This window comes from Schistocerca serialis, chromosome 6 (assembly GCF_023864345.2).
Source record: "Schistocerca serialis cubense isolate TAMUIC-IGC-003099 chromosome 6, iqSchSeri2.2, whole genome shotgun sequence".
Taxonomy (NCBI): Eukaryota; Metazoa; Arthropoda; class Insecta; order Orthoptera; family Acrididae; genus Schistocerca; species Schistocerca serialis.
This window is the reverse complement of record NC_064643.1, coordinates 109,786,029-109,805,370: the sequence shown is the minus strand read 5'-3', so window position 1 is coordinate 109,805,370 and position 19,342 is coordinate 109,786,029. Positions and strand designations below refer to the sequence as shown.

Here is a 19,342-nt window from a genome sequence, read left to right as displayed (position 1 = left end):
TCCTATTCTAAGCCTGTAAATCTACAGTCTGCAAAGAATCCAAGTCCTACGCGTAAAACAATTTCGAACTTCTGACTACATTACAAATAACTTAATGTGTTATATATTTGATGTTAGGAATGTAAGCCATAAAAAGTTTAGAATAGGTTAAACATAAATTCAAACTTTTGTTGGAAGTTTAAGTGCTCTTATTCTCAAATACCAGGTGAATATAGTCTGGGTAATTTGTGCGCGGTGAGTTACGCTGCCTCATGACAAGTACACTGTTTGCACTGATATCGATGGAACATCGCCTAGTGCCAGAGCACACTTTCCTCCAACCAAGTCTGAAACAGGGTGTCTAAGTTACATCTCTCGCTGCGCGCAGGATCAGTAACAGGATAATGACAGGTAGCGGTGCGCTTCATTAAGGACCACAGAAGACTTTGCCGGGCCAGCCAGCACCAGAGGTGGAGGTGCCGTACGTCAGTGCGGATGCAACGGTAATCAATAAGGAGGGCGCGTCCGCAGGAGTTGGCGGGTCAATGTAGGCCCACTGCAGTACCAGCAGCCCGCTGCGACTGCCGCGAAGCGGGCGAACCAACTGTCGCACTACCCTCGCCAATGGGACTTTCGAAGGCAAGCCGGAGCACCACACTTCCCGAGTTCTCATTGCGTACTATGCAAAGCGTCTTCAGCATGAGTCAAATCTCAAAATACCGTCAACACTACTGCGAGATATCGTGACGCATCTTACCTTTAGCATGTTCTTTGTCCAAATTAATGACTGCCTTCTTCCAATCTTCTAGCTTCTCCTGTAGTGGAATTACCAGGCAGTCCATGATGGCGCTGCAACAGATAAATTATACGAATGAGCAACAATGCATTCCGATTTGAAGAGTCTGGTTTTCTATTAGAAGCCCACACATAAAGCACAGGAATGTTTTTCAGGTACCAGAGATACAACGCGTTTACGACTACGCGCCTAGTCGCCGTGCGTCTCTCTCCCCCCCCCCCCCTTTTTTCCATCACAAGAAATAAGAGGCATGCGTGATTCTATTCAAACTCAGATAGAACCACGCACGCTAATAAAATGATCAAGATGTGCGCTTTGCTAGCACGTACTGTTGCTTGAACAACAGCAGCAGCAGCAGCAGGTACTATTTCGAGACAATGATGGAGTCTTAGAAAAAAAGGGCAAGTAGTTGGATAGTGAGTAACTTTTGTGTAAAGCATTCGCGAGTGTGGTGAAAGAGAAATAGGTGAAGGTATATTCTGTTAGTGTGAAGTATTACTTAAGTAACTATACTATTTAATCGGTGACAGCGAGGGGAAATTTAAAAAAAGGGAGGGGGGGGAGTACGTTCTGCCAGTGGCGACGATGTTAATTCTCGACACTTCAAATTACTCCTACCGGAGACTATTACCACAGTCTTAAGTTCCAGATGAAGATTTCTATTGCATCGAAATTAATCAACTCAGAAGTCTGCCAGACTCTTCAGAAAACCCTGGAAAACTACATTTCTCAAGCTGATGGTCACTTAACGCGAGCATGTGTTATTTCTGACTATACAACTCTACAGAAACATGAGTGATTTGAAGGGCTGAAAGCGTAACATTTCCGTTTCCGTCCAATGGTGTGTGTGTGTGTGTGTGTGTGTGTGTGTGTGTGATATATATATATATATATATATATATTAAATTATCTATCCTTTTTTCTTCATTTCAGCCTCCAGCTTAGAGAAGAATTGTTGACCGTCAAGCCACGTTATTAACTGAAGTCAAAATTCCTGAACTGTTAGGGGGCTTTGGACAACAAACATGCCGATTGCGGTGCCCAAACAACAGAAGCAGCCATTTGAATTACAACTACATATTCATGGTTTTATTTGCTCTCGTCTATGTTCGTGGAGGAACCAGAACGGCTTCGTCACTAGAGGGCCCCAAAATCATTCGTTTTCTACACGTATTCGTTGTGTATCTGTCTGAAGTACGAAGGCTCTGTTTTTTGCTTATGTATACGTATTTATGAGGAACCGCGGACAGTTATTCCGTTTCACTCTGGCTCTATAGCACCTTATCGAATGGGAAGTCTAATATCGTGCGAAAGATCTGTTACCACAGCTCTGTTAACAGAGGTGATGTGAACCTTCGCACCAAACGCATTGTATCTATTTCGTCCTATTTCATCTCTTCAGAACCCCATACGTAACTGCGTCGGTTGCAATCTGCCTCTGGGATGGAAACTGTATCTGCCGAGTGATTTACAGTTGTGTGAGAAGTAGCAGTCTTGTCATCCTTCCTTTAGGTACGTAGGACGCTAGAGTCAAATCATTTTAATATTTTCTGTCACATTTAAATTGGCGGTTGGAGGAGCGGGAGCAGCGGTAGGAACAAGAATACGGCGCGGTGTGCCAAGTAGAGCACTAGGCAATACCATTATTCTGCACTGTACGCCTGTAGTGCGTGAAAGGATGGAGCCGCGTTCTCTGTTGTGTGTCTTCGAAACCAGCACCCACAATCCTCCAGCCTGTCTTGACCAAGCCTAAGGCACCGAAATCTCCAAGATCACAGGGGAGTAAATGTAGTGTGAAGACAAATTAAGGAAAGCATGCGGTAGTCAACCACGGACTATTTTACGTAGACCATACTTACATCAATAATTCTGCACGAGGTAAAATGGCAGTGATATAGGTGGCAAAAGTGCCTGGATAGAAGATAGTGATTATAGGAGCGGTCAGAGAAAAACTGCACACACAAATTATTAGAGAAGACTTACAAAAGGTAGAAATAAAACATTTAATTTAGGGCGAGCGAGAAAGACGCGGTCTAATAATGGCACACGGCAGTAGACGGGGCAAATTACGAGGGCAGTTCAATAAGTAATGCAACACATTTTTTTTTCTCGGACAATTTTGGTTGAAGAAACCAGAAATTTCTTGTGGAATATTTTCAAACATTCCCGCTTCGTCTCGTATAGTTTCATTGACTTCCGACAGGTAGCAGCGCTGTACGGAGCTGTTAAAATGGCGTCTGTAACGGATGTGCGTTGCAAACAACGGGCAGTGATCGAGTTTCTTTTGGCGGAAAACCAGGGCATCTCAGATATTCATAGGCGCTTGCAGAATGTCTACGGTGATTTGGCAGTGGACAAAAGCACGGTGAGTCGTTGGGCAAAGCGTGTGTCATCATCGCCGCAAGGTCAAGCAAGACTGTCAGATCTCCCTCGTGCGGGCCGGCCGTGCACAGCTGTGACTCTTCTGTTACAGTCTTCTGGGACGCTGAAGGGGTTATTCTGTTCGATGTCCTTCCCCATGGTCAAACGATCAACTCTGAAGTGTATTGTGCTACTCTTCAGAAATTGAAGAAACGACTTCAGCGTGTTCGTAGGCACAAAATCTGAACAAACTTCTCCTTCTTCATAACAACGCAAGACCTCACACAAGTCTTCGCACCCGAGAGGAGCTCACAAAACTTCAGTGGACTGTTCTTCCTCATGCACCCTACAGCCCCGATCTCGCACCGTCGGATTTCCATATGTTTGGCCCAATGAAGGACGCAATCCGTGGGAGGCACTACGCGGATGATGAAGTTATTGATGCAGTACGACGTTGGCTCCGACATCGACCAGTGGAATGGTACCGTGCAGGCATACAGGCCCTCATTTCAAGGTGGCGTAAGGCCGTAGCAGTGAATGGAGATTACGTTGAAAAATAGTGTTGTGTAGCTAAAAGATTGGGGAATAACCTGGTGTATTTCAATGCTGAATAAAACAACCCTTGTTTCAGAAAAAAAATGTGTTGCATTACTTATTGAACTGCCCTCGTACTTCAGCGGCGGCAAGGATGCGTCAATGGTCCGGTTACGATCTTAGCTGCGAGTGGCCATCGTAACTTCGGATGGCCCGATTATCTTAACTAGCGGATAACAAAACAAGACCATGTACTAATGCCCTGAATAACTTAGTATTACATCGACCTCCGGCTGGCTGTAGCACTCAAATTATCTCCACAGGGCACCCCAACGGTAGCACCAAGTGGTCTAGAGACTATGTGCCAACCACCGAAACTCGCCTTGAGAAAATCGCGTTCGAATTGGGCAGAGCTCTTGCTCTGGGTGTAATTTAACACCTCGTATTTCGGAGAAAACGGCCGACTCCACGGAGGGCTCTACTTCTCATAATCAACGTAAATGAGCTCAATTCCACCGTTTTCGGCAGGCTACAACATCAAGTAATGTCGGCAAGCTTTGCGTTCCCGTAGCAGTCACGATGCTTCTATGGACTCGCTCTGGAGTATCTACACGCACGAGCGCTTCCTCACAACGATAATGTATCAGCTACTGAATTAAAAGCAATCACGAACGGTAAAACTAGTGGACAATACAGGGTGTCCATTAAATCCCACTATTTTAAAAAATCCTGGCTTGTCGTAAAACGTTTAGCAGACCTTGAAGTTTTTCCTTTTTCCTTTGCTGCAGATTTCACTTTGAAGACTTCAAAATGACGGCAGTCCAGGAAATATTGCAATGTGTAATGTCGTATGTAGAATAGAAATCTCATAATGGTACTGCGGAATTACAGACGTTAGTACAAGAAGGCAACATCGTCTAAAACAAAGATAATGAGGTGGATGGGACTATCACATGGCCCCCGCCCTCTGCCGATATCACACCGTGCAAACTTGTTGTTAAGGGGTTACGTCAGGGGTCTCGTGTATAAACACTTGTCAGTGACATTGCCAATCTTCGTGCACGAATCTACGAAGCAAATGTCAAGTGTTGATGATGCAATGCTGGCCCGAACACTAGCAGAACTCTAATATCGCGCTGATATTCTCCGAGCGACGAATGGCACACACATTGAAATTATGAAATAATAAAAAAAATGAAGGTGGTAGGGGTAAAATACAGGGAGCGAAAGGCAATTTACAATTTGTACAGAAACCAGATGGCAGTTATAAGAGTCGAGGGACATGAAAGGGAAACAGTGATTGGGAAGGGAGTGAGACAGGGTTGTAGCCTCTCCCCGATGCTGTTCAATCTGTATATTGAGCAAGCAGTAAAGGAAACAAAAGAAAAATTCGGAGTAGGTATTAAAATCCATGGAGAAGAAATAAAAACTTTGAGGTTTGCCAATGACATTGTATTTCTGTCGGAGACAGCAAAGGACTTGGAAGAGCAGTTGAACGGAATGGACAGTGTCTTGAAAGGAGGGTATAAGATAAACATCAACAAACGCAAGACGAGGATAATGGAATGTAGTCAAATTAAATCGGGTGATGCTGAGGGAATTAGATTAGGAAATGAGATGCTTAAAGTAGTAAATGAGTTCTGCTATTTGGGGAGCAAAATATTTGATGATGGTCGAAGTAGAGGGGATATAAAATTTAGACTGGCAATGGCAAGGTAAGCGTTTCAGAAGAAGAGAAATTTGTTAACATGGAGTAAAGATTTAAGTGTCAGGAAGTCGTTTCTGAAAGTATTTGTATGGAGTGTAGCCATGTATGGAAGTGAAACATGGACGATAAATAGTTTGGACAAGAACAGAACAGAAGCTTTCGAAATGTGGTGCTACAGAAGAATGCTGAAGATTAGATGGGTAGGTAACGTAACTAATGAGGAGGTATTGAATAGAATTGGGGAGAAGAGGAGTTTGTGGCACAACTTGACTAGAAGAAGGGATCGGTTGATGGGACATGTTCTGAGGCATCAAGGGATCACCAACTTAGTATTGGAGGGCAGCGTGGATGGTAAAAATCGTAGAGGAAGACCAAGAGATGAATACACTAAGCAGATTCAGAAGGATGTAGGTTGCAGTAGGTACTGGGAGATGATGAAGCTTGCACAGGAAAGAGTAGCATGGAGAGCTGCATCAAACCAGTATCAGGACTGAAGACCACAACAACAGAAAAAATGAGAGCTTCTAAACTTTTACAAAAACGACGGTGCTCTTTCTCTAATACTTTCGAAATTGTAATTTACTGAAATGATAACGGGTGTTTATGGACACCCAGTAGGTCTACACCGTGGAATCATCAAAAAATGGCTCTGGGCACTACGGGACTTAACTGCTGAGGCTTGGCTTTGAGCACTATGGGACTTGACATCGGAGGTCATCAGTCCCCTAGAACGTAGAACTACTTAAACCTGACTAACCTAAGGACATCACACACATCCATGCCCGAGGCAGGATTCGAACCTGCGACCGTAGCAGTCGCGCGGTTCCGGACTGAAGTCCCTAGAACCGCTCGGCCACAACGGCCGGCGTGGAATCATCAGTGTATTTCGTATCTCGTTCGCTCTCTTAACACACACACAAAATGACAGTATCTTCGATTCCCTCAGAGGTTTGTTACGATGTGATCCTGATGTGTCGATAATAGATTGTTGCCACTTACATGCTGACGAAAACAAGTAGCGGCCTGGAATGTCTTAGGGCACGATTTACTAGCTAACTGACGTAGCGCCAAATAGAAATCTAAGGACAGAAACGAGTGATCCTCGGGACACAAAATTTTTGCGTCCTTGACGGCAGGCAGGGCGGCGTCTGCGTCAGTGCAGTGCAGTGCGGGCACCGCCCAACCGAGAGGGGTATCTCCGGGACGAGAGGTGCTCCGGCCGTGGAGGGCCCTCTGCGGGCGCAGCAACAGGAGGAAGGCGCCGCGCGAGCCGAGGTCGGCGCCTCTCCTGACACACTTTCTGGAGCCGTCTTCCGCCGCAACTCGCCCCAACACTGCCGCAGTTTCTCATCCAACCTCAAAAAGGGATCGAGAGCTCTACTGCTTTAACAGATGCCACGACAGTGGAAAGCACAAGTTTTACAAGTATGAAACACAATTTTGCGTGTGCACCAACGACTGACTTAGCACATTTCGAAGAAGAATCTGTTCTCTCAGGAACGACAAACTGTGAAGTGGCCTAACTTACAGTAGAAAATGCCAAGGTTTCAAAACGGAGCGGGAAGACTGAAGCCTCTATCAAAGGAATGAAGAAAGTCATTAACTGAAGACATAAACGAGATTACATTAGAACAAAATCTTTATACTGATTTGCTAAAATAGTGATTGTTAGCTGTCACCCCTTAACGGGAGCTGGAATGCCGCGAAATATTAAAATTTCTGTGATACAGGAAGCGTGATAGGGTAGTCCGCGCAGTTGCGGTGTCCACTGTGAACAGCTGCAAATCGTCCGCCTAGTAAGCAGGAGACCACGGTTCTAATCTCGGTCCAGCATAATTTTTGAACTTTAACCACTGGTTTATATCAATTCCCACAGGCAACTAATGACAATTTTTTGTGCCTTGATTAAAAAATCACGTTTTCAGTTTTTAAGACTGTTAAATAATCTGGAATTACCTGCTTGAAATGGCGCAAAATATGTTAGAAAATTCTAATTAGAAATACTTCTTATTCCATTTTTCAAAATCCTGTGTATCCTCAGGAAAGTTACCTACTGAATACACCTATCAAAATTTGAAAGTTCTAGGTATTAAAGTTCCAGAGAAAAAAGGTACGTAAAATTAGCAAACCAACTTTGGCAAGAGAGAACGCTACGACTCCTTGTAACGATAAACAATGATGTAAGATACAAAACATTAACTGTCAGAGGTAACGTGGAAGCCGGCCGCGGTGGCCGAGCGGTTCTAGCCGCTTCAGTCCGGAACCGCGCGACTGCTACTGTCGCAGGTTCGAATTCTGACTCTGGCATGAATGTGTGTGATGTCTTTACGTGAGTTAGGCTTAAGTAGTTCTAAGCTCTAGGGGACTGATGACCTCAGATGTTAAGTACCATAGGCCTCAGAGCCGTTTGAACCATTTGGTAATGTGGAGTGAATTTATAATAGTGAGAGCCACATCAACATTTATATCGTTCTTCTGCCTACACCAATTGCCGACTCCTCCTTATCTTCATTTTGAAGTAAAGTAACAGCTCGTAAGAATGGCCTTCTGCCAGCCAACGTCACAACGTTACTTCACAGTAATTTTATATACTTCTGAGGCGGTTTGAGCTACAATCTGGCGGTCGCTTCTAAACATCAATCACTAAAGATACAGCGGCCAGGTCGACATTACATCAGCAATACAAATACACGCTATCAGACTCTCAGCCCCATTGGCAGTCAAGATTCAAGTATACACCGGCGCCATGTCTGCAACAGTTAAACGGTAATTTATGATGGTCGGTTTTGCACAATATCACTTAATTACCACAATCATTGGCTTGTTCCTGAAGAAAGGATTACAGGACGAAAAATCTCAGCAGGAAGATGTCGAGAGCGTTAGGGACTGAGCGCTGTGTCGCTACGTAAATAATTGTACGATGGCGGAAGGGGGCATCCTGGTGGTAACCTGCAGTGATTTTGGGAAACCAAGGAAAACGGAAACTATAAGAGTAGAACAGAAGTTTCAATCCCATCACAATCAAAACTGTATTTCTGTCTGGAATGTACTCATTGAGTGACCCGCAGAAGTACTTTATTTTCATTTCCGTACAGAACAATTGACAATTACAACTCTTTTAGTTACCAAAAATCAGTAATACACAATATGTTTTGGAATCTTTTAGATGCTCTTTGTTCGGCCTCCATAAAATTAATGAACAAAAGCATCGTCAATATCCTTTTATCTGCTCCTAATACTACAGTTTTTGTCCTAGTAAGAGAACCGAACGAGCAACTACAAAAACAAAATGCCTCCCGGCTTGTAGCTGTATGAAGGAATGTAGCTGTCTGCGAAAACATGCGACGAATGATGTCAACTGTGTCGTATACGAGTCTCAGATAAGGGAAATGTTTGTAAACACAGTGCAGTCGAGCGCTCTCCGCGACCGGTATCAGTATGCAGCTGTTTATTTTCCAATTAAGCTGGAATCCGCAGAGACGTTCAAAAAATAAGCGACAACAGAATAGATCGTGTAATATCAATATGGTACTTTCAACAGACATGGCAGACACTGGGCATCTCTAGCCCATGATGAACATATTCACGACAAATATACATAAAACACGAAGACAGTCTTCGCATTTTTCTAGCCTGAATCTTTAACGCATACATAATTAAACACTATTTTGATTTCGTTACACAGTAAGTACACATATAGACGCAAATAATATTTTACGACAAGCCCGCTAGGCATCTTATTGCTTCACTTCCCAGCTTTTGGAAACTGTCAGACTGGGCGGTAACATTAAAGCGAAACTCAAGAAAACCATTTTGTATGGTGGCCAGAACAGATCAGAATTTGATTTTACAACCAGAACATTATCAGGCACTTAATGTACACGGTAGCTGTACAAAATTTAAACCTCTTCCTTCCCGGAACTCCTTCCTGGAATTCGTAACCAGTCCTTTAGTTTCTGCAGAAAACTAAATACTTCACTATAAACAATGGTGTACAAAAGAAACGAGTTCCTAACGTTTCGTCTGCAACTGCACTGGACTCAACTGGCAGCGTCGAACACACAAGGTAAAGCTCAATCCTTACAGGAGTTACTTTCTTGTTTCAGTGGACTGCAACACAGTACCGCAGCACCCCTGGCGACCCTTCTCTCTCTCTCTCTCTCTCTCTCTCTCTCTCTCTCTCTCTCTCTCTCTGTGTGTGTGTGTGTGTGTGTGTGTGTGTGTGTGTGTGTCTCGCGCGTGTGTGTGTGTGTGTGTGTGTGTGTGTGTGTGTGTGTGTGTTTTATCTTAAACATGTAGATATGTGATTATATCAAGCGCAAAGTTTGTTAACAAGGATGTTTAAGCCCTTGTCCCACTTACTTCAAATTTGTACACGGACCTCTAATGAACATTTGGGCGGACAAAAGCTACGCATTTTTAATATATACAATGCACAAATATATGAAGGGGAAACGTTATTAAATATCTCTAAAAGTACTTGACAAATTTACCTCAAAGTTCTTGGTCGAGTTACTTCAATGCTCTACATTTAGAAACAATGAAGAAAACTAACGAAAAGCTGAATGCCTAACTAGTGAAATATATCGTGGTAAAATGACTGAAATTCCTATCGCCAGATGAATTACAGCGGCAATACCCGTCTTGGAGATGGTACAATCAGACGTCGCTGGACCGCGGACGAGCAAACGCTCGAGAATTTGACAGGAACACTATTCCAAACAATTTTTTAATTAGTTGCCGTTGTCACACATGACATATACCCCAGAAGATATTGTAAGTCCGTGTTTCACAGTTACTTTTACTGTTAAATTCCACAGCGCCATAGAAATGCTAAGGCTGGTCGTGGACATACTATATACAAAAGTGACTAGATCGCGGGCCGATCAAAAAAATCGAACAGAATTCGAGATTTCCCGAACTGTGACGCAAACTGTTCGAACAGTTCTAGTCGTACTCAAAGCCCTCCCTGAAGCAGTGAAAGTAAGTTTTACTGTAACGACAGAAGGCAAATTCTTCAGAAACGTCATGACATACTTATTGAAAAATGTAACAACAGATGGCACAACCAACAAACCCCCGGAAGCGGAAGTATTTAAATAATTTACATCACCATTTCTTATTTGACTGTAAGCGAAGACGTATTCTTTCGTCACGTTCCGTTGACACCCAGTGACGAAAATACAGCCATCGATTTAAAGAGACTGCAAGTTTCCTATGACGCTTGCACTCGCTTTGATCATGAACAGCGTACAGGGCCAATCACTTTGTGTGGCAGGTATTTAAACATCCCGGGCAACACCGGGCACGGCAGCTATGGTCCGTTTAAAATTACTTGACAGTCGACGCATGTCACACGCCGTTACCATGTGGTCACACCAGCCGCCGGCTACCGCTCGGCTGTAGGTTAACATACGAACACGTCAAGTCACTTCACAAGCTTTTTATGTGAAACGCGGAGCAATGTTGGATGTGGCCTTGCCGACAGCTGATTTTAAGTCACCAATGACTGAACTGCGGTAGGAGACGTTTTTTGTAGGCCAGAATTTAAACTCTTGTCCTAAGTTATCCACAACCTCGTGATGTGCAATGCTTTCGAGAAAGTGGTGGTCAACTATCTGCGACAGAACTAACATCACGACCGTTTTTCCCATTGGTTATCTGAAACTATCCTCTCACTGGCTACACGAGCTGCCGCGTTACCAATTTGAGTATGCTCACCCAGTCGCAACGATGAATTACAGGCTTCAAAAACCCGATTTCACGTAATCTTGTGCGAAGCTTATATAATGTAAGCCGATCTCTGCGATTATGATAACCGCATATGTGACCCTGAAACCCATGTTGTGCGGAAGCTCACATGGTGTTATTTAGAGCTGTGTATGAAACGTGAGTACTTCATAAGCATCGTTGTGCGTTGTTTTTTGTTTGTGTGGTTATCACGCACGATGAAATACGAAACAGAAGTACCAGACCGACGATTCGGGATCCAAACCCATCTCGAAAGAATGCCAGACAAGGTTTTGGAAATGAACTGACCGACTGTGGCAGTTTGGCGAAAGGTTTGAGCGTGAGAGCGCTCTGGAGGAAACCAGCTCCAACACGTGAAGTATCAACTATCAAGTAATTTTAATCAAACTATGGTGGTTAATATACTGAGACTCACTAGTCACGAGAAGTCGTTTAATTTTAACATGTCAGCGCCAAAATAGAGTTCCTTATGAAATGTGAGCTTCGCAGTTTGGTGTCCCTACTTGTAGAGTTAAAGAGCATATTGGACATCACCATCAAATGGTGGTGTGTTCACCCTAGACGAAACAAACATAGAATTAGTACCTCTCCCCCCACCCCGCCTGCCATGTGGCGCTCCACCGCTGACGCTCAAGTCATGTCAGTGAAGAAATGTGTATAAATCAGCGTGTTATATGGAAGAGAGAGCTCACAATGGTGGAGACAAGGTATCTTGTTTGGGCGTGTCCACGGTCATGTCATGAATGAAACTGCCTAATTTGCTGGTTTATCAGCGTGGACTGTCTACCATGTCTACAACGCACAGCTTACCACTCGCAGCCATGCAACACTGGGTAAGAACAGTGGCGTTTAAAGAGTCTATCCGACACACACACACACACACACACACACACACACACACACACACACACACAGAGAGAGAGAGAGAGAGAGAGAGAGAGAGAGAGAGAGAGAGAGAAGACGAATGTCACGCCATGTCAATGACAATCGCTTTCACATCAGATATGAATTTCTGCTGTTACTGATCGCATGTCCACTTTAACCACCTTCCAAGACAACCTTGTGAAGCAAACTGCATTCGATGAACTTCTGGAACCGGGTGCCTCGCGAAAGGTCATTGTTCACAGCGGCACGTAAGTCTGCTTTTCTTCAACGGGCCAAACACAGAAAATTGGACAGCAGCTGAGTAGAGGCGTGTAACCGGATCTTTTGAGTCGTGATTTTGCCTCTCTCTAAATTACGCAAGGTGTCACGTTCATCGAAGGCCGAATAATGCGTTCACCCTGAAATGTGTAGGGTGTAGTTCAGGTCGAGGGTGGTTGTGTAACGTGCTGGAGATTTCCGCAGCGTGACTTGAGCAATGCTTTACTAACGTCAAAAATCCTAAGTTGCACATTAGTTCCGAGTACACGCCAAACTGTAGCTCTTCCTATGAATGGCTTGGTCAATCAGGTTAAACCCACCCCTATCATGTGGCTACCAGTGCTTGCCAATATCCAGCCACCAAACATCAGACCCAAAGCTTTAGTAAGAAAGGAGTGGAAGAAGATAAACCAAACGATTTCCCGATTCATCATTATCTATGTACAAAGGATCGACTAAAGTCTAGGACACCACTCCGGAAAATTATCGCAAGATGAAATGATTTTGAGGAACAAAGGGATTGGCAGGAACACTGGCGACGAAACATCCCACAAAATGGATCCCTTACTGCTGACGTGACCAACCAAGTTACTCCTTTTGACATTCCAAGAATACTATGGACAACATTGAACAGAATGGACTGGAAAGGGTCGCTGTAAAAGCGTAATGACAAAGTGAGTTCTTGCAAACTACCCTTTCTGTGGGTGCGGTGAACTTCTAACTACCAATCGTATTTTAAATTTTATAAATTAAGGTTTCACAGGGGGAGAAATTAAAGACATCCACAATGAATCCTGAGGCGCCCTGCAGTGGTTGACTAATTTTCAGTGTGCTATGTGACTACACTGTATACCTCACCTCATTAACAGACTCATGTGTTAGTTTATAATAATTTTTCCCCTCCCTCTGTGTGTTTACTTCGCGATGAATCATTGGCTTCACCACGTCGAACGAATATACTTATTTTAACATCACTGACAATGAGCGTGGGGATATTTTACTCTTGTAAACTGTCTCAGCCACTGTTCAAACCTAGTATTTTCTTCTTTTATTTACTCTGATAGGGAACAAGAGGCATGTTAACACCTACACACTCAAAAAAAGTTTTGCATCACCTCCGTCCCAAGAGTTCCGGAACCAGTACAGAAACTTGCAAGAGAGATCAACATAAACATCGTTTCCGCCCTTTTTATTGGTCATGAAATCCATACATTGCATTTGTACCACCATACAGTGATACCTTCAGAGGCGGTGGTCCAGATTGCTGTACACAGCGGTACCTCTAATATCCAGCAGCACGTCCTCTTGCATTAATGCATGCCTGTATTCGTCGTGGCATACTATCCACAAGTTCATGAAGGAGTTGTTGGTCCACATTGTCCCACTCGTCAACGGCGATTCAGCGTAGACCCCTCAGAGTGGTTGGTGGGTCACGTCGTCCACGAACAGCCCTTTTCAATATATCCTAGGCATGTTCGATAGGCTTCATATCTGGAGAACATGCTGGCCACTCTAGTCGAGCGATGTCGTTATCGTGAAGGAAGTCATTCACAAGATGTGCACGATAGGGACGCGAACTGTCGTCCATGAAGACGAATGCCTCGCCAGTATGCACTATCGGTCGGAGGATGGCATTCACGTATCGTACAGCCGTTACGGCGCCTTCCATAACCACCAGCGGCGTACGTCGGCCCCACATAATGCCACACCAAAACAGCAGGGAACCTCCACCTTTCTGCACTCGGTAGACAGTGTGTCTTAAGGCGTTCAGCCCGACAGGGTTGCCTCCACACACGTCTCCGACAATTGTCTGGTTGGAGGCATATGAGACACTCATCGATTAAGAGGATTTGATGCCAACCAAACCTGTGCGGTCTATTCGGCATGTTGTTGGGCCCATCTGTACCGCGCTGCATGGTGTCGTGGTTGCAAAGATGGACCTCGCCGTGGACGTCGGGAGTGAATTTGCGCATCAGGCAGCCTATTGCGCAGAGTTTGAGTCGTAACATGACGTCCTGCGGCTGCACGAAAAGCGTTATTCAACATGGTGGCGTTGCTGTCAGGGTTCCTCAGAGCCATAATACGTAGGTAGCTTTCATCTTCTACAGTAGTAGCCCTTGGGCGGCCTCAGCGACGCGCATCATCGACAGTGTCTCTCTGTATCTCCTTCATGTGCGAACAACATCGCTTTGGTTCACTCCGAGACGCCTGGACACTTCCCTTGTTGGGAGCCCTTCCTGGCACAAAGTAACAACGCAGACGCGATCGAACTGCCGTATTGACCGTCTTGGCATGATTGAACTACAGACAACACGAGCCGTGTACCTCCTTTGTGGTGGAACGACGAACTGTTCGGCTGTCGGACCCCCTCGGTCTAATTGTCGCTGCTTATGCATAGTTTTTTACATCTTTGGGCGATTTCAGTGACGTCTCTGAACCGTCAAAGGGACTGTGTCTGTGATACAATATACACAGTCAACGTCTATCTTCAGGAGTTCTGGGAACCGGGCTGATGCAAAACATTTTTTGATGTGTTTAGTGACATAACAAGCAATCTGCCGATCCACAACATCAGTGTAGGTCATTAATGGATTACGACTTTGAAATCTTTTTTGAAGGTTATTCTTAACGTGGCCTCAAAAAGCGAAGAGCAGTAGGCAATTTCGCACAAAGGTGTTGTGCTCCTTACAGGCGCCTAGCGCTTAGTTCCCGAGGCAGCATTAATGCGATGTTGAGAAGTTCTAGAGTGCCATTTGCGAGTATGGCTGGCGCCAGCGAATTAGCGCGTAGCTGCTGAAGGGGGGCACAAAAGAAGAATGCGTGCCACGGCGCTGCGCCGGCGATCGATCTGCGGTTCTTCTGGGAGACGGCCCGCCCGCGAGTCCCTGCACCAAGCTGCAAGGCGTGTTTCTGACTAAAACTGCAGCTCTCCAACTCTCTGTAAGTAAAGCTGTTCGTGTTTTCACCGCATTGGGTTAACGGAGCTGAAGTGGCTTCATGTACGAACGCGTTTGTTAGCGAGAAGTGCAACTGTGAGTCACCTTTAAAATATTGCCCACTATTACTGTTACAGTCGTTTAATGTATGGTTTGACACAAAGGGGAATTCACCGCTGGCAAGTAACTATAAATGTCCGCTTGGTATTGAATTATTACATTGCGCGGACCACTTACGTCTCTCATGGCCATGTCGGTTGTTCAGGTGGTGAAACGTTATCGCTTCCCGATACATCTTCATCTAATGTAATCGGCTCGCACGAGATTTTGCTACTTTTTAGGGTTCCGTATCTCTGTCAGTAAAAACTAAACCCTTACAGGATCACTTTGTCGTCCGTCTGTCTATCCGTCCGATAGTTAAAAAACATTTCTCCTCAGGAACATGTAGCTGTATCGAGTTGAAATTTATAACGTATACTGACGTCGACGGTCCCTTGGAGGTGTAAAAAATTTAAGCTTCTAAGTAAATGCAGTCGGAAGATATGACCTTTTACGTCGCATATTTTGATACTCGCAAACATTCTCATCAAAACCTATAACGTACTTCCCATTGGCCTAGAATCATGAAATTTGGAAAGGAGGTAGTTCTACAGTATCAGTAATGGAAAGAAATCCAAAAATTGTTAATTTGTAACTATATCACACGAAAAATTATTTTACGCTCTGGAAAGTCTTGGAGTTCCCGAGACCGATATCTTGCCAGCTTCGATCTCGATAACAGCAAAAATTGTCCGAATTCTCGATTCCCGGGATGGATTAACTGTCTGTTTAGATCGTTAAGTCTATACGGAATCCTAGATGCGCGAGTCCAACTTGCACATACCCAGGTTTTTTCCTCCATTGAGTGCCTCCCCTCACAGTATCCGACAGGGGAAAGCCAGCTGTGATCGATACCAAGGAAATAATGTCTTTTTCAGGAAGGATACTACCACAAAAAATATAAATGGTAGCGTTCTTCGAAGAAAAAGGAATGGTTAACATTAATTGAAAAACTAAGATAAACAGGAGCACACAAAAATTTAGGTAGTAAGAATTGTTGGCAGAAGCACTAAAGATACACACCAAGAATTATGGAGACAAGTGTTAAGATTATAAATAAAAGGATAATATTCTCAAAAACAAATACTTTTAAAAAAACCTGTTACAACTTTTACCTCGAGTATAGCACCTCACCCACGTGCTATATGTAAATCAGAGGCACAAAGGAAACGATATCTAGGTGTTTGGGGTATGGTGCTGGAGACTCCCGTGAAAAATAAAATTGACAGATGGAATCACCAGCCAGGAACCCTTTTAAAGAATTAAAGGAAACGTTAATGAAAATGGTAAGAGTATATCATATACGAGGGCTGACCAACAAAGACTTCGACTTTTTCCCTTATCTGGAATGTGAATATGTTAAAAGGCGGAGTTTTTATGTATAATGACCATAGACAACAGCACTCTCGTATCGGTAGGTTGGTAGTAATGCTCTGTTTTGTAGACGCTGTTTGCATTTCGCTTTCCTAACAACGGAGATGACGCGAGAGGAACAGTAAGGCGCAATGAAAGTCTGGGTTCGTTTAAACGATACAGCCACTAAAACGTACGAAAAGCTGCACCGGTACGGAGAAAATGAAGCACCTCGTGCTACAGTGGTCAGGTGGTTCAACGACTTCAAAGAAGCCCTGTTTGTCTGTGATAAGCAAGATGAGCCTCCTCGGCTTCTGCTGTGACTGAAGTCAACATCAACACAGCTGCTATGACTGTGCGTGAGGATCAGCGGACAACATAACGTAACCTCAGTGAAGTATTGAGAATTTCGTATGGCAGGGTCTTTACGCTTTTGCATGATCGTCTCCATATCCCCCTTGTTCGTTCCCTTTGGGTGCCATGTCTGGTGATTCCTAACGAAAAGGTTCTGCGAATGGAGACAAGCAATGAGGTACTGCGTCTTCTTGCTGTTGGAGGTCATGGTATCTCACCGATGATGAGTCATGGCTGTATCATTATGATCGTGAAGGAAAACGAGCCAGCACACTGTGGAAATCGCCAGGTTCTGCAACACCAAAACGGCGACAGTTTCTTTTCACTGCAGGGAAAGTGATCGCTTTTTTTGAGTGCCATGGCATGATTTACCAGCATGCAGTTCCCTTTCCCACTACTGTTACAGCAGCATACTACAGTCAGTATTGGCTAAACTGAGGAAGTGCAAGAAAACGACCAGAACTTTCTCGGACTGTGTGGTGATTTCATCATGACAATGCACGGCCTCAAATCGCAAATAAAGTCGTGCAGTTTCTGCCTCAATTCAACATTACCTGTGTACCGTAACCTGTGTCCGTATCCGCCTTGTAGTCCCAATCTTGCACTCTGATTTTCTATTTCTCTCACTGTAGGCAAGCTCAGGGGCATTCGATTTAAGAACTCCGAAGCAGTGTAGAAGAAAGGTGAGGCGATTCTTTAGGAGCCGACAAAGAATGGCATATGCCATGTGAGGAGTGGCAGAAACATGATGGAAAGTGCATTCAGGTAGGACGGAAATGCTTTGAAAAAGATCGTGCAAACACTGAGATTGAGTATTAAACTTTAGTGAAAAAAATCAATCTTTCTTTGTTCAGCAGCCCTCGCAATACCTAGAACCAGTTACTTCGAACATAAATGAAGTATTCTGAAATGAAAAAGTTAGCTTGTAATAGATTCAGATGGAGAACTGACAACCAATCGAAAGGTTGGTGATGAAGCAGAAGAACGTAACGGCACATGCGGCTAAATCACTGAGTCTCACAGAAAATGCCGTCACACGATTTAAGGCATTTAACAACATGTGGGTACTTACAGGATGCCGCAGTGCCGCCAAAACGCGTTGCATAACTGCTTAGGAAACTAAAAATGACGTAGTCTAGAGGAATATGTAATGCGCTGATCAATTCCTTCGTAATACGAACCATTTTACGGAACGTCATAGTGTCAGCACTCTCGTCGCTGAGAAGCCAGTAGGTCAGTGTCACGGATTGTGACCAGCTTCCAATTAGTATGTCGTGTTGCAGCAGCGCGGTCTCTTACGCACCACTGAAGAAACCCGGAGCTGGCCGTTAACGAGGCACAGCACGGCGATAATTTGTTGGACTAACAACACCGTACTACTGACACCGCGTTAACGAAAGTGCTCGTCTCCTGATATAATGAGGTGACTCATCGGACGCCCTTTGAATCGGGTCACAAGAGGACTAAAAATGTTCTTACCGAGCAAGAGCTGTGTAATTCAGCGAGCATATTCCGACGCTGCGTTACCGTACGAGAACCCCGTTCCTTGCCGACCTAAATCACAATGCAACAATGATCCTCGAATCTTAAGCAAACAAACAAAAAAGCAGCTTACGGTTGGACATATCATCGACGTCGATGTCTATGTCATCAGCGACTGAGCACGAGAGCTTGCTACAAACAAGAACAGGGAAGGAAGACTGCGTCTTATTCAAATGAAAAATCCGATACCTGCCTTAATAGATTTGGAGAAAGTATGGAAAACACCGGTCTGGATATCCAAAAGCTGGCTTTAACCCCAGTCCTGCAGAATTCGAGTCCATTCTTTTAAACGCCGCGCCACCTGGCTGCTCACCTCGTACAAAGAGTCATCAGCACTCGGCACACTTTGAACGCTAGGACATTTTTGTAACCTATTTTGCCGTGGTTATACCGACATTAAATAGAAAGACCCACGAAACTGTGTTTTGAGCCGTAACATGTGGGCGCTAGCTTGTTGGCTACGACTTTACACCAACTTCCTTAGCTCGGTGTCGGTCAACATAGCAACCGTCTTTCTACAAGTTAATTGGCTGCAGTTATTTTAGGGCGATACGCGCTGGAAGGCGTGGAGATCAGGCATGAATTGAAATCAAACAGCCTGTCAACGACGAAGTCATTAGAAACTCGGCACAAGCTCTAATAAGGATGGATCGAGAAGAAAAAGAACTTTCCGCCGTGCACTAAACAGCGGTTGACGGATACATGTCTCCTGTTTGAATTTCTTTACAATACAAATGTTGCTAACATTTTCTGAACTATTCCTGGCGTGAGTAGCAGGCTTTCTTA

The 19,342-nt window shown here is 44.4% G+C and overlaps 1 protein-coding gene across 3 annotated transcripts in view; it reads right to left on the bottom strand.

Annotated features, from left to right (window-relative positions):
- LOC126483718 (protein MTSS 2) overlaps positions 1–19,342 on the bottom strand; it is a 346,902-nt gene that overhangs the window by 77,943 nt on the left and 249,617 nt on the right. For all 3 annotated transcript variants that reach the window (XM_050106815.1, XM_050106817.1, XM_050106816.1), the window contains exon 5: positions 737–828. In XM_050106815.1, coding sequence (XP_049962772.1) covers positions 737–828 — 92 coding nt within the window. The remainder of the gene's footprint in view (positions 1–736; positions 829–19,342) is intronic.